Source organism: Heliconius melpomene, chromosome 16 (assembly GCF_056956725.1).
Source record: "Heliconius melpomene rosina isolate 202511_hmr_F chromosome 16, ASM5695672v1, whole genome shotgun sequence".
Taxonomy (NCBI): Eukaryota; Metazoa; Arthropoda; class Insecta; order Lepidoptera; family Nymphalidae; genus Heliconius; species Heliconius melpomene.
The window spans coordinates 2,518,231-2,533,130 of record NC_140404.1 but is presented as its reverse complement, the minus strand read 5'-3'; the positions used below and the strand labels follow the sequence as shown (position 1 = coordinate 2,533,130).

The following is a 14,900-nucleotide window of genomic DNA, read 5'->3' as shown; positions in this document are numbered from 1 at the left end:
ATCATATAGTAAGTATTTTGGAACGTCATTTTAAATTTCATCCATTTTAACTAAATTCGATAATGTTCCGACCTCTTTGCGTTATACGTCGAAAAATATATGTCGAAAAACATATTGTTAGGAGTAAAGTCATTCAACCCTCTTCTATCTTGAAACCTGCAGAAAAGATTAAACTTCACAATAAAGAAAACAAGGAGCTTTTCGGTCCCTTATTGGAGACAAATAAGCAACGAAAAGCGAAATTACGAAAGGAAGGTTAGTTATTTTAAAACCTTGATAATAGTAATAGTATCTTAAGTTACCTTGTAATAATATTTCAACTTTCTATAAACTAGTCCTCTACTATCTCATGGATTTCATTGCCTCGTCTTAAATAAAGTACGCGTATCGCATTTTTATTACGGAGCCAACACTTGGACAATTTAAACGAATTGCGTTTTTTTCATGTTACATGTTGTACAACGTAAATAGAGTTTATAAATACGCAGTAAATGCGTACGCTTTCCTATAGTTTTCGATCATATGACACTTGGCGCCGTGTGTTGTGTTCACTGACATTTTTGCATGTATAAAATTATCTGTTTCAGCTAAAAATAGATCCAATCAAAACAACGAGACGACTACGTCGAACAAAAGTACGCAAAACTTTATTGATTTAAGACAACATGTTGTAGTCTCAAGTCCAAAAGCTAGCTTTGACTGTGTTTTAAAAAGTGTTAAAACAATGAATGGCAATATGTGGACTAATACAAGGACTTGTTATAATTTTGTAAGAGTTCTGTTAAATGGATCTCAAGTCAGATGTTTGACTACAGCTTCTGTGAGTAACACAGCACAGAGCTCCCCTGCTCAGCCAGGATATGCTGGCGAAGACAAAATCCTTCAAATAAGACAACATCAAAATGATTTCACTCAACAATTTCCTTCTGTAACTTTAATTTTAAATAAAACCATGACAGAAGAATCTAAGAAGACATTAGAAAAATGGAAGCAGGAACGAATTGCAGAAATGGGCTTGGATGAATTTAATAGATTTCATCAAGGTATGTCTGAAATTTTATACTTTTTGTAAAGCTTTTGCTTTACAATATATTTCAAAGCAATCATATTAAATATAAAAAATAAAATTTTATATAATATGAACATATTTTGCATTGATACTACAAGATCATATTTAATATTCTATCAGTATGTCTACATTGATTTTACATGTTGTACTTGCTTTACCCTATATTGATATTGATTACCAATATAACCCTTGTTAGATTCTTAGTTTATTAAAATATTAAAGATGAGTACTTTAAACTTTCCATGAACAAAACAAAAAGGCCTAGTTTTAAATATATTTATTAGTTTTTAGATCAGTATATTATTGGTAGAACTTTAAAATTAAACCATGAATAGCATAGGACATTGTACTCATTATTACTTGGCAATGATTGTATGTCAAGAAACTTTACACATATGATCCTTCTGTTTGTTATTTTAATTATTCTCTGTGTTATGTTTTTCTTGTTCAATTTTGTGGTTTTCCTTTATTGATTTTTAATTTATTTGTCACTTATAATTGATAATATAAGTATTAACATATTTGATTAGTGACTAGAAATTACAGAGAGAGAGAGATTACTAGAATTATATTATTATGGTTTAAACAAAAGCAATTATGTATTTTGTTCCAAGGTGTGTTTTTAACTTTTTTTTATTCTAGCCGTTTCCAAAAATTCTTAAAGAATGTAATTTATAATAAGGCTATTGTAGCAGAGTTGTAGCAGAGTGGCTGATGGTTGTGGGTTCAATCCCTACATGAATGGAAAAAAATATTTTCATTTCCCTTCATTTCTAGTTTACAAAAGACAGTATTGAATTGTCCATTGAACTCAAAAAATGAATGGAAAAGGTGGGAAATGGGATTTAACACTAGGTTACCTTTTTAGGTTTTATTGCCTACTATAGATGTACTACTGCAAAATATAAACAATATATGCTATTATTTATGTTTTGTTCTTATAATAAAGACAAATAAACCCTATTTCTCTATTTCACAGCACAATTAGCAGTTGGTACAAAGTTCCACAATACACTCAAAACATATTTCACACAACCTCTAACACAGTTACGCATAGAGAAAGATGTTGAAGGTGTCTGGGTGTCTGTAGCTGATGTATTGAAGAATATCTCCACACCTAAAGCTATTGAATCCAATGTGATACATCCAGTTTTGAAATATAGAGGAATATTTGATGCTATAGCTGATTACGAGTGAGTTGTTATTTGTATTATATCGAAGTAGGCAAAGTCTTAAGTTTAGTCATCATATTTTAATTTAAAATAACCTTTTATTAGATTAATTTGAAGTATAAATCAAAAGAACGTATTTAATATTTACATCGACTACAATTAGATCGGTAAGAGTATAATTGGAACTTAACATATGTGGAAGATGCTTAAAGCTGAAAATAGTAGTAAATAGAGGAACTTCATGAAAGCCGGCAACACTGTCACTTACCTTCAAGTACACTATATGCTTGTTTGCCTTGTCCTTTCTATAAAAAACAGAAAAGAAGTATATTATATGGAAAATTCTATTATAACAAAATATGCTAAGTATAATTCAGAAGAACATCTTGCTATTTTTCTAGACTTCTTAGTTTAGCAATGGAAATTTTCTATTGTACTAATATAATATGTTAAATGACTCAGAATATTTGTGAGATTAATAAAGTAAAGTATTTTTTGATTTGATTAGTTTATATTTTTATTAAGTATATTAAAATACTTAATAAAAATAAATAAAAAAAAAATATTTCTTTATTTTGGTTTATTTATTTCTTTATTTATTTTTTTTTTCATAAAGTTGTTTGTAGTTGTTGTTTGTTATATCTATTCACACCCTACTCACTATTTGTTTATTTTTTTTGCGATTTCCAACGCCTCAAGGTTACCTGGAAGAAATCGCTATTTCAGCGATAAGGTCGCCTATTGTACCATATTCTTTTACTTGTATTCTTCTATTTCTTTTTTTGGGTTTACAATAAAGAGTTTTATTATTATTATTATGTTTTTTATCTTAATTTCTCAGCTTTTAGCTGGTGAAGAACCATAAAAACGGGCATGCGCCAAGTAATTATGGAGTGCAGTGTGTTCAATTTTGTGTGTTAATATTATTTTCCTCTATCTGCAAGAACTTCCTCACCATCCTACACGTATTTAAAATAGCAGCTTTTTGTAGGGTGTGTATTATACTGTCTTCTAAGTCTATTATCTTTAAATAATGGTGAATGGCTTTTGGTACGACGCCAGTGGTGGATATAACAATTGGGACGACGTAGACTTTGTTTTGTTTCCAAATACGAGTGACTTCTTCTTTAAGATCTGCATATTTATTAATTTTTTCAACTATTATTTTTTGAATGTTGTGAGTATTAGGAACTGCGACGTCTATCATGTAAACAGTTTTATTAATTTTATCTTGTAGTGTTATATCTGGTCTATTGAAGTGTATGGTTTTGTCAGTGAGTATTGCGCGATCATAATATATTTTATGGGCGGTATTCTCCAGAACAGATTGAGGGGTATATTTATAACTAGCAGACCCGCGAACTTCGTATCGCCTAACAGTCGATTTTTTTAAATTCTGTATTAGCGACACCGGGTCAGCTAGTAAGATAAAAAAATAAAAACTTAAATCATTTTTAATTCTTATAATATTCATTAAAAATTATAATAAAAATAACAATTTCCGATATCTTATTATGATGCCTACTCATTATATTTTGTTTTATTTTTACTTATTCTAAATTCAGTTTCATTTTCATTGTAGTACTTTATGGTACACATTATTTTTTGTTTGGTTATCTGGCGCGTAAACAAACAGAGCAGATGGTTTTCCAACACGGGAACAGGCAATATACAACAGACCATGCGAGAAACATGAGTTTTCTATATTAATACCACAAACACTTAATAACTGGCCCTGGGATTTGTTCATAGTCATTGCGAAAGCAAGCCGTACTGGAAACTGTAGTCTTTTAAGCTCGAATGGTATGTGAGTCGAAATCATTGGGATGCCCCGCATCATCAAAAAGTCTTCTCCTTTATATTTTCCTTTTAATATGATTGCTTCTATTACGTTATTCATTATTTTTTTATCGCTAATCGTGTGCTAAGTTTCAATGTTACTAAGTTTCAGTTGGTTAATATTTCGCAACATTATAACTACACATTCAAGCTTTAATTGAAGGTTGTGAGGCGGCAATCCTGGCAAATCAAGTGAATTTAAAAATTCCGGTGGATAGTTCACGACATCATGTTCATTAGTTGCCGTATCAACTGACTTATGTGTCCTTATTTTGCCAGGAATGCCATCTTGAAAATTTATATTTAATTCATTTACATCAGTGTGTTTGGCAGCCAGTAAAGCTCTTTCGCTCAACCAATTATGGAATAAAAAATCAGCAACATTTGGAAGCACTATATGAATGAGTTCATCTTTTGATTACGTTAACTGACAAGAACTATCAGGAAAGGTGATGCAGCCAGTCAGCGCATCTACAGGAAGTTTGCCATTACCAATATCAATGAGTTGTTTATAGAATATGTCTCCAGATTGATCATTTTGCAACATGACACGCATATTCTTGCTTAAATGTAATACCTTGATATGTTTCCACAATTTCGAGGACTTTAAACATGAATTCAGTTCATCAGCTTGCATTGAACGTGGAACCACTGGCAATCCTCCTCCTTATAATAAAATCATTGCGCCACCAAATTGATTGGCAAACTAAGTTTTTACAATAACCTTACAATATTGGCAAGCAGAGTTCATAGGTCCAATAGCAACACAGGTGTAGGCACTGCTGGCATCAATTGATATATCGTAACAAAAAGCAGCTCGATTCAAATTTGCAACATTATCTGTCAACCATCGTGGTCACGTTCATTGCAATTTTCACGTTCTGGGTACGATTAGATTCTTCTGGCTAAATTCTTCTATAAAGAAGGCATTTTTTGTAAGTCACAAATACACAACACTTTATTAATTTTATAAAATTTGTGGCTTTTAGATTTAGTAATATAGACGCACAATGAGACGTTTACATTTCAATTGACACCTTACCATAGAAATATTGACAAATATTGACATTAATAGACTGAGATCCCAGGGCCCCCAGACCTACATCATTTTAACAAAGCTGAAATTTTGAGGATTGATAGTCTAATATGTACTTAAGACTCTCTAACTTAAAAAACCTTCAGAGATAGTGCCAACTTAAAGCACACTTTCAGTTGCGTTAAAGAAGAAAGTCTCTTTTTTTTCTCATTTATTTATGTACCACACAATAAAGAAAGTACAGAAAACTTATGATAACAGAAAAAATGTGTACAATGGATAACTTATCTCTAATAGAGATCTCTACCAGAAACCCTTGAAAGTAGGGGATGTTAACCTTTAACTATGGACGTGGTTTTTTTATAACACAAATATGGACGTCGGGTCTGTCAGACCAGTGTATTTATTGGTCATATTCCGTCTGTTTTTTAAAGGAAGAAGACAATTTTATGTTTTAGTTTACATGAATAGGCTCTAATCAAACAAAATCAATATAAATAAAATCGCTTTTTATTAAACTTTACGCATCACAACGATTTAAGTAACTTAAAGTCATAATTTCAGTCTTTGGCCACATGGGATGACTCTTAAGAAAATAATACTATAAAAAAAAGACAGATAATAAAATAAATATTGTTTTAACAAAATATAAAGTCTAACAATTAAAAAAAATAAAGAAGTAACATCTTATGGTATAAAATAAAAATTTTGACAACACCTCAAGATAAGGTACAATTGAACACCGATACACAATGGCTTTCAACATTGTTGGCTAACAGGACGATTGCAGTCAACATAAGTATGTGTTGTCTTTCTATATATCTTATGGGGGCAAAGTATACATGTTTTTCAAGAACCCAAAACTATTTTTTTAGCTTCATGTTCAATAAATGATAGATCAGATCGCGAAACGCGAGTCAAAGTCATTCTCAATTCTTAGAGTAGTTTAGTATACGAAACGCGTCTTTTTATTTGATAAAGTGCTATTTTCTTTATAAAATGACGTCGTCCAATTCTTTTGTTTGATGTTGATTATAAAGTACTGATATATTTGTCCCTGACGTGCTTAGTCAATCATTTTTTTCCATTTTATCATAAAAACTATAAAAATTTAGTCTTTTTTACGTAAATAATATTTATATTACTAAAATATATAACAAATAATGCAAAATAATATATGATATATAACAATAAAAACATTTGAATACAAATAATACAATTAAAATATTAAAGTATATTTTGTAATATTATAAAAATATATGGGGTTTTGAAATCATTATGTATGGAAAACATGGACGTCGGGTCTGACAGACCCAGGTCCCGTTTAGAAAGTTAAATACTCACGTGTTTTGAACCCAGAGACACAACCATTGCTATCTACATTCATTTTGTCATTAATGCGAAAGGTACTGAGCGACTCAGTGGCGGAGGTCACCGAGAAGTGGCCGATTTGTAGAATTCGTAGACCTATATGGGTCTGTGAGACCCGACGTCCATACTTAAAGGTTAAAAGAAATGATTCGCACCCGAATACGGTATTTTAATATAATGTTAATAATAATAATAAACCTACAACCTACCTACGTCTGAACCGATAAGGATAAAGAGGGGTATATTTCAGGGTGACAGTCTGAGTCCTTTATGGTTTTGCCTAGCTCTGAATCCTCTTAGCACTATGTTAGAGGATTCAGGTTTAGGCTTTCGTCTTCGCCGGGGGGGTAAGGTCATATCTCACTTGCTGTACATGGATGATCTGAAATTATTTGCGTCAAAACGTTCTGATCTTATGCGGCTACTAAAGGTAACTCAAACTTTTAGTAGTGATATAAGAATGGAATTTGGCGTCGATAAATGTGCTAGCATGCATGTAGTGCGGGGGAGTGTGATAAGATCTGATAATGTTTGCATTTCAGATTCTGTTTCCTTCAGAACTCTTGGTGAAGGTGAGACTTATAAATATCTTGGAATGTCTGAAGCATTGGGTATTGATGAGCGGAGCATAAAGCAATTGGTGAAGGAGCGTTTCTTTAGTCGCCTGAAAAAAGTGCTTGGCAGCCTTTTATCTGGTGGCAACAAGGTGCGTGCTTTCAACGGTTGGGTTATGCCGCTTTTAGCCTATACTTTTGGCATTGTAAGATGGACGCAGACTGAGTTAGACTCCGTAGATCGCCAAATACGTAAATTGTTGACGACATACCGAATGCACCATCCGCGTTCGTCTGTAATGAGACTGTATATCCCGCGTAAGTGTGGAGGTCGTGGCTTTTTGAATGTCAAGAACCTCCATAACCACGAGGTATGCAGTCTTAGAGAATATTTTCTCAAGATTGATGTGGATATGCACAAGGATGTGGTAACAGTTGACAAATGCCTTACTCCTCTTTCCTTGGGCAAAGAGAACTGGCGTCGGCCTGTAGTACTTACTACTTCTGATCGCATGGCTATATGGAAGAGCAAGGAGCTGCATGGTAGATTCCATAGAGCCCTAGTGGGCCAGGACGTGGATACTGCTTCATCATTATCTTGGTTACAGTTCGGGGATCTTTTCGAACTGAAGGTTTTGTCTGTGCAATTATGGACGAAGTTATCAAGACACGAAACTACCAGAGACATATTATGAAAGATGGCACTATCGACATCTGCCGGGCGTGTCATCGACCTGGGGAGTCCCTCAGACATATTGTCTCTAGTTGTTCTCATCTTGCTAATGGTGAGTATTTGCATAGACACAATCAAGTAGCCAAGATAATACACCAGCAACTTGCTCTTCAATATGGCCTTGTAGAATTGGAGGTGCCTTACTACAGGTACAATCCCATGTCTGTTCTTGAAAATAGCTGTGCTTTGCTCTACTGGGATCGGTCTATTATTACTGACAGGTATATTGTTGCCAATAGACCTGATATAGTATTAGTAGACCGAGTGGCGCGCCGCGCAGTGATTGTTGACGTTACTATCCCACATGATGACAATCTCGTGAAGGCCGAAAAAGAAAAACAATCTAAATATTTGGACCTAGCCCATAAGATTACCGCCATGTGGGATGTCAATGCGACTATCATCAAAAGCCTCGACCAACACCTTAAGAGGCTATCGCTTAGCTGTTGGATCAAGAACCGGATACAGAAGGCAGTGTTACTTGAGACGGCACGTATTGTGCGGCGGTTCCTCTCTCTGGAGCCCTAGCCACCGATGGCTTGGACCCTTGTCCCGCCCTCGGAAGAGTGGTTTTTTATATTTTTAAATGTATCTTTTTTATAATAATTTATATTTAAAAATGTAAAATTTATTCACATATTTAATAAAAGTATATTCAGTAACCTACATACAAATATACATAATATTAATCAATATTACTATACCTACATAAATATATAAAATGACATAAGAGTTGAAACAGAAAAAGAAAATTAATAAAAAAAAGACAAAGCGACTACTAAAGATTCTAATTGAGATTAACAAAAGTTGTTTTAATTTGATTTTAATAGTATTTAGAGATGGATTGCCCGACAGTATAGAGTTAGGTAGTGAGTTCCATAAGCGCACTGCTTGAACTGTGAAGGATTTTTCATAGAAAGAGGTATTAAATATAGGGCACTCAAGCTTTCTTACACATGAGCGTACAGGTCTTTCACTTGGAAGTGTCAATTGAAAACGCTCCCTTAAGTAAGGAAGAGAGTTTTTATATATGTTTTAAAGTAAAAAATGTACATTTCACATTCTTTCATGTGGACCTTTACTTCTGCCAGACGTCATAAAGGTTCTTTAAAATTGGGGCAAATTACATTAAAGTAAATCTAAAATTTATAATATATTATTTACGGACCCTCTAGCCCCAGACCCTAAGCAACCAGATCAATCCGATGGCTTTATCATTTTTCCAAAAAGAGACATACCGTTATTTTTCTCTACCTCTGAAAGGAACCCATTTTCAAGTTAGTGAGTAAGCATACTGTCTTAACTACATGTAAGACTAATAGTCCTCAAAATTTCACCTTTGCTAAAATTACGTCAGTCTGGCAGCTCTGGGTTCTTGGGCTATAATATTTGTACGATACTAACGTCACTCAATTGTTTTGCCTTCCAGGAATCCAGCTACTAACATTTAAACTTTATAGTAGTGTATTAAAGTCCAAATTAATTTTTAAGTAGATATTAATACGAATCTTTTGTATGGGAATATACAAAAGTTATGATTTTGGACCTTTTCTGGTAAATTTTAATTTTTTTCTGTCCGTTAGAACCATCCTCGTACTTCAAGGAATATTATAAAAAAAGAATTACCGAAATCGGTTCAGCTGCTCTCGAGATTTGCGCTTAGCAACACATTCAGCGATTAATTTTTATAAAAAAGAAGATATTTCGTATATTGTTTTGATATTATAAAATTACTTTTGCCTCCTTCCAGAGTGAGGTAATGAAAATATTAAATATTTCATTTCTTCAAGTAGGAATCGAACTCAGAACCTGTCGTGTCTACAGTCCGGTGCTTGTGCCACTGCGCCACAACGGGCCTCAAAATTATAAGACTTTAATTTTTTTTATCTGTGATACACATATATGTTACCGATTTATGGATTTTCTTTTTAAATTTTATTTAATTTGTATATATTTATTAAAAATATTTACTTAAATTTATATCATTTGGTGTTGAACCATTTTAAATAATAATTATGGTATTACGTAAACGTCAAAACAAATGTTTATTACGTAGAATAATTTATTTTAAGACGACTGACGAATTATATGTAATAAAGTTTAGCTGGGTGACTGGGGTTCCACATTGGATCCAATTTTTTTTTATGTCAACAGAAAATGCTCATCACGTTGAATAACTTTTCCTAATTCGTTGTATTGATATCTCTTATAGATTAGGCGGGCTGCTAGGGTCTCACATCAGGTATTCGGACTATCAAAATAAATTATAGCCTATATGTTGCCGAAGACTAATAGCTATGCAACAAAAGAAGTTTCAATTAAATCTGTCTAGTAGTTTTTGAGTTAAAGAGTCACAACAGACAGACAGACAGACAAGAATTCCAAAAATTATATTTTTACCTTCTATTAGTTGTATTGAGTCCCCCTGAAGTGTTTTTTTTAGTTTATATTCAATGTACAGATTTTACCCCCTTTACAGTTTTATTATATATATAGATAAGGGATATTTGTGTCTTGTATAAGTTTGTGTTTGTGTGCTAAGATTTGATGTATTATATTTACTAGTTGATTATGTCGATGAGTGTAGTCCGTTTGTGTGAGGCTTGCGCAGGCTCCTGTTATGTATTGTATGGTTTCTGGTTGTGTATGGCACCTGCGGCATTTATCACTTGTAACTGTGGGGTCTTTGATAATATATTTTCTAAAGTTTTTGGTGTTAATTATTTGATCCTGAATTGCAATAATAAAACCCTCTGTTTCCGGGAATAAACTGCCTGTCTGTAACCACTTGTTTGAAGCTTCAAGATCTATATGGGGTTGTTGTAGGTCATTAGGGTGTCTTCCGTGCATTACTTTCTTCATCCATTCTTCTATTTTCTTTTTTTGTGGATCTGTGTTTGTTAAATTTTCTGTACTTTGGCAATCATTAAGATGTAAAGGCGTATATTTAAAATCATTTTGGACTATTGATTTATGTATATCACTTGACTGAGCTTTTGTATAAAAAAAATTTGATAAATTATGTAATTGTTTCTGCCATAAATGTTTTATATCTATTAGACCTCTTCCTCCATGTTTTCGTTTTATAGTTAATCTTTCAATTGCGGATTTAGGATGTAGATTGTTGTGTTTAGTGAGTGTAGTGCGTGTTAAGCGTTCTATTTGTTCGATATTACTATTTGACCATTTTACGATTCCAAATGTGTAGGTTAAAATTGGTATTGCGTATGTATTTAAGGCTTTTATTAGATGTTTACTTGATAGTTGACTTTTACAAATGGCGTTAATTCTCTTTTTATATTCATTCGTTATTGTTTCTTTGATATTATTATTATTATTATTAAAAAAAAAATTATAATACACATTTTAATATGTTAATTATTTATGTTCATTACACACTTTTTTATTTATACTATTAACTAAATTAATAAATAACGACTTAAATCGACAACTACCTTTCCTTTACTATACGAAATTTTATACCAAAAAAATTACAATTTCAGAGAAAAACCAACTCTAATAGAATGGAAGAAATCCGACAAGCCGCGCAAATCAATAACAATGACATACGATAATCCAGTTCAATTGGCAGCTTACTTTGGAGCAGTATGCAATGATTTGAACTACAAACACTTTAATATTCGAGACGCATTATTAGTTATAGCTTACACTGATGGTTCAAAAGCTGATATATTTCATTTGTCGACTGATAAATTAAGGGAACATTGGGCCCAGTGGTTGATTAGATTGGAGGAATATATGGGCAAGTACGGACAGGATTCGAATAAAAGGTTGGAAGGTGGTAAGAGAATGTTTGAAGAGCAAATTGGGAACCTCTGAAGTTTTAAAGGTAAATTTGTTTTTAAAAGTTAATACAAAGTTAATAATAGAATTCGCACAATTTTGCGACTGTAAACTTGATGGTTGTTGGTTTGATCTCGCTAGGAAAAAATAATTATTTCCTCGTTCCGGTAAGTAGACCACGCGCAGTATTGAGTGCTATATATACGGGAAGATAAACATTTTCAAGGAAATCCAGCATTTGGCAGAAAGTGTGGAATGTAGGGTATTAACACTATCCTGCTGTGTGCGGGTGATGTTGACTACAGTATATATAATATAAAATAACCTTGACTTAGAACATTGACATTAATACGTAATATTCAAATTCTTTCAGAGACAATTCATCAAACATTAAATCTTATCAACGAGATAACAAGATGCCTCAAACAGAGAAATCTCGAATGATTTGAAATTAAATACACATACAAAAATATACAAATATTACTATATAATTTACTTTACTTTGTTTAGATGCTGCTTGATATTGAGGAAAATATATTTTTTAAGTACAAGAAAAAAACGTACAAAAGATAATACAGAAAAGATAATACGTAAAAAGATGTTCATAAAAATATAAAAACATCTTAAAGCTTTTGCATCGCGAAAAAAAAATATATAAAAAATTGAAAATATAAATATTGTAGAGGATTTTTTTCTAACTTATTTTAATATTTGTATTTAATTGCTATGTTGTTAAGATCTTATAAAATTTATTATAAGTTGTTTGTCATTAGATTATAGAGTGCATTTACTTGTAATATATAAATATACGAGGCTAGTCGTGGCTCAGGGGCACAAAGTGCGACTGAAAAACAACTGGTTGTAGGTTCGGTTCCCACTTGAGGAGATTATATTTAAATAAATATTAAATATATATTTCCATTTCTTTGCTCTGGTGTCGAAGTAACTCGCGGCGTTAAGTTCCGCTACTCGACACGCAATCCCTCCAGAATTCGGCGGAAAGAAGAGAATGGAGTGTCTTAACACTAGGTTCCATCTGCCTACCCTGCTGTGTGCGGGATACAGCGTGAAGCTGATTTTTTATATAAAACTAATATTGTTTTGGTTTTCCATACATCTTTAATTTCGTATAGAAATTACAGTTTAATAATTTTAACATTCTGCAAAATATGGAATCACGAAGATATTTATATATTTGATCAAAGAAGAGACATTATTTTCAATTGAGAATGTTAACTTAATCAACAGAAACTTTTATGCATAACATTTAATATGTTAAATAAATAAGATTATTGATTTGTTATTTGAGTTTGATATTTGAATGTTATTGTCATATTTTACTTCTTTATTTAACGGCCATATTCTATTTGTACAAGTTTATTATAATGTTAATCTTTAAAAGTAAGTTTCGCTTTGTTATATGTTATCACTAATTCGCCCTAAAATGAACAGAAGTTAGAACTTCTGAGAAATCTAAGAATGGTCTCTAGACCATTCTCTATAGTGACCTAACTGTAAGTTTTCTCTGCCTTATTTAAATTCACTGTCTATAGCTGCATTATGTTTATAAAACTACATTTAAAAAAACAATTATATAGGATTTGTCCTTCAAATTCACTCTTGTATACCTCTAATTCTCATTTAAATTTCTCTAATTCTTAAAAATCAGAACATAAAATTTAAAATTAATAAAAAAAGCATTTTATTTTTTAAATTGTATAGTATAATCTCTAGATTTATCTACAGATTTGTCAAATAGGTATAGTAGGATACCTATTTGACAAATCTGTAGGAGGTAGGATAGATAGTCAATTTTGTGAAAAAGAGACTTGTGAGACTGGTAAGTTGTTGGGATTGTTATTTAAATTAACTATTAATATAATATCTCCGAATATTAATAATATAGGCGTTTTAAATTTAATTTAGATGGCAATATTAGTAATTAAAATTTGTATTTTCTTTTCATCATCAGCGTGTGTGTTGCTCTCGGAAGTATAAAAATAATCTCGAAATTTTCTTTTAAATCAATTCATATTCTCTATATACATTCTCAAATCTTTTTTTTTTAAATTAACGCTATATAGATTTGTAGGCAGGAGGAACATGGAAACCTAGTGTTGTCACTGTTACCATTTAGAAACTTCTGTTTCCCACTTTCCGCCGAACTCTGGAGACATTGCGATTTGAATGGCGATACTCCGCAAATAATAATTTAATATTTTCCTATATTCTATGTGTGTGAAGAACACTTGAAAATTTTACAAAAATTATACGTGTACATTTAGTTAAATTTTGTTCTTTATAATAACACTTCTTTAGCCATGTTTCAAAAATGTTATATGTAATGCCATTTGTTTTATTATCAAAAGAACAAAGTTCAGTTAAATTAGCATAACTTACTTACTTATGTACTATTTTGTTTCTCAAATTTTTTTTTTAAATTTTTAGTCTTTTTCTTTACTATTATTAGGTTTCGTATTTACTTATTTTATGCCAAATATACGAAGGCCTAGTCAGTTTTATCAAGTTATTAAATATTTGTTAAAAATACATTTTAACTCCACAAATTCTTCATTTTTCATAAATATAGTACGGTCGATGGATCATGGGCGTCTGAAAGTTAGGCTTTCTGAACTTTTGCACATTATTCACTCGGGAGGAAAATAAAACAATACGGAACAATCGTAAATAAATTTATATTTCTGCAACCTTCTACAGCCAATTTCAAGCGGCTAGGACTCGTTGACTATAATGTACACAAAGTGGAGAATGGAGTGCCTCAACACTGAATTCTCTCTGCAAACTTCCTTGAAAAAACAAAACATCTTAATTTGTCTCGACCCATATTGTCCTTATTATAATAAATATCATTTGTAGTTACTTTTTTATGCTAAAGTATGTTTCTTTTTATCTTTGAGAAGTCTTTATTTTTAGTTTTTGCTGTGTTTAGATATTATACTCAAGTATGACTTTGTATTGTTATGATGCCTTTATGCCATTATACTGTACGTATGATTCACTGTTTGTCAATGTTGATTTTGTATCACTAATTAATTTATAAAGTACTTGAAAATTTGTTTACTTTTATTTAATACCCTGTTTCTTAGATGTATTGTTTAACATTTTTGAAAAAATACATATAAGTATTTATAATTTTTAGACGTTTCCAATATATACTTATAAGATTAAATATGAATTGTACGGTCTTATTACATGTGTTACATTATATAAAAACATTATTTTAAAAAAGATTATTTTAATTTATTAAAATTTATGACGGAATCAATTGATAAAAAATATAAAAAAATTTAATCCGTGATAT

The 14,900-nt window shown here is 31.5% G+C and overlaps 1 protein-coding gene and 1 long non-coding RNA gene across 2 annotated transcripts; one reads left to right on the top strand and one right to left on the bottom strand.

The window, feature by feature from the left end:
- Nucleotides 1-28: 28 nt before the first annotated feature.
- On the bottom strand, nt 29-588 carry LOC146530682 (uncharacterized). Its single transcript, XR_014878845.1, has 2 exons — nt 303-588; nt 29-156 (listed from the first exon to the last, which is right to left on the bottom strand). It is a non-coding gene; the product is annotated as an uncharacterized LOC146530682 (long non-coding RNA).
- Nucleotides 63-14,653, top strand: LOC146530681 (mitochondrial genome maintenance exonuclease 1-like). Its single transcript, XM_085199038.1, has 5 exons — nt 63-255; nt 588-1,043; nt 2,049-2,262; nt 11,278-11,624; nt 11,952-14,653. Exons 1-4 carry the CDS (start codon nt 63-65, stop codon nt 11,612-11,614), a joined length of 1,200 nt encoding a protein of 399 aa, XP_085055164.1. The 3' UTR covers nt 11,615-11,624; nt 11,952-14,653.
- Nucleotides 14,654-14,900: the final 247 nt, after the last annotated feature.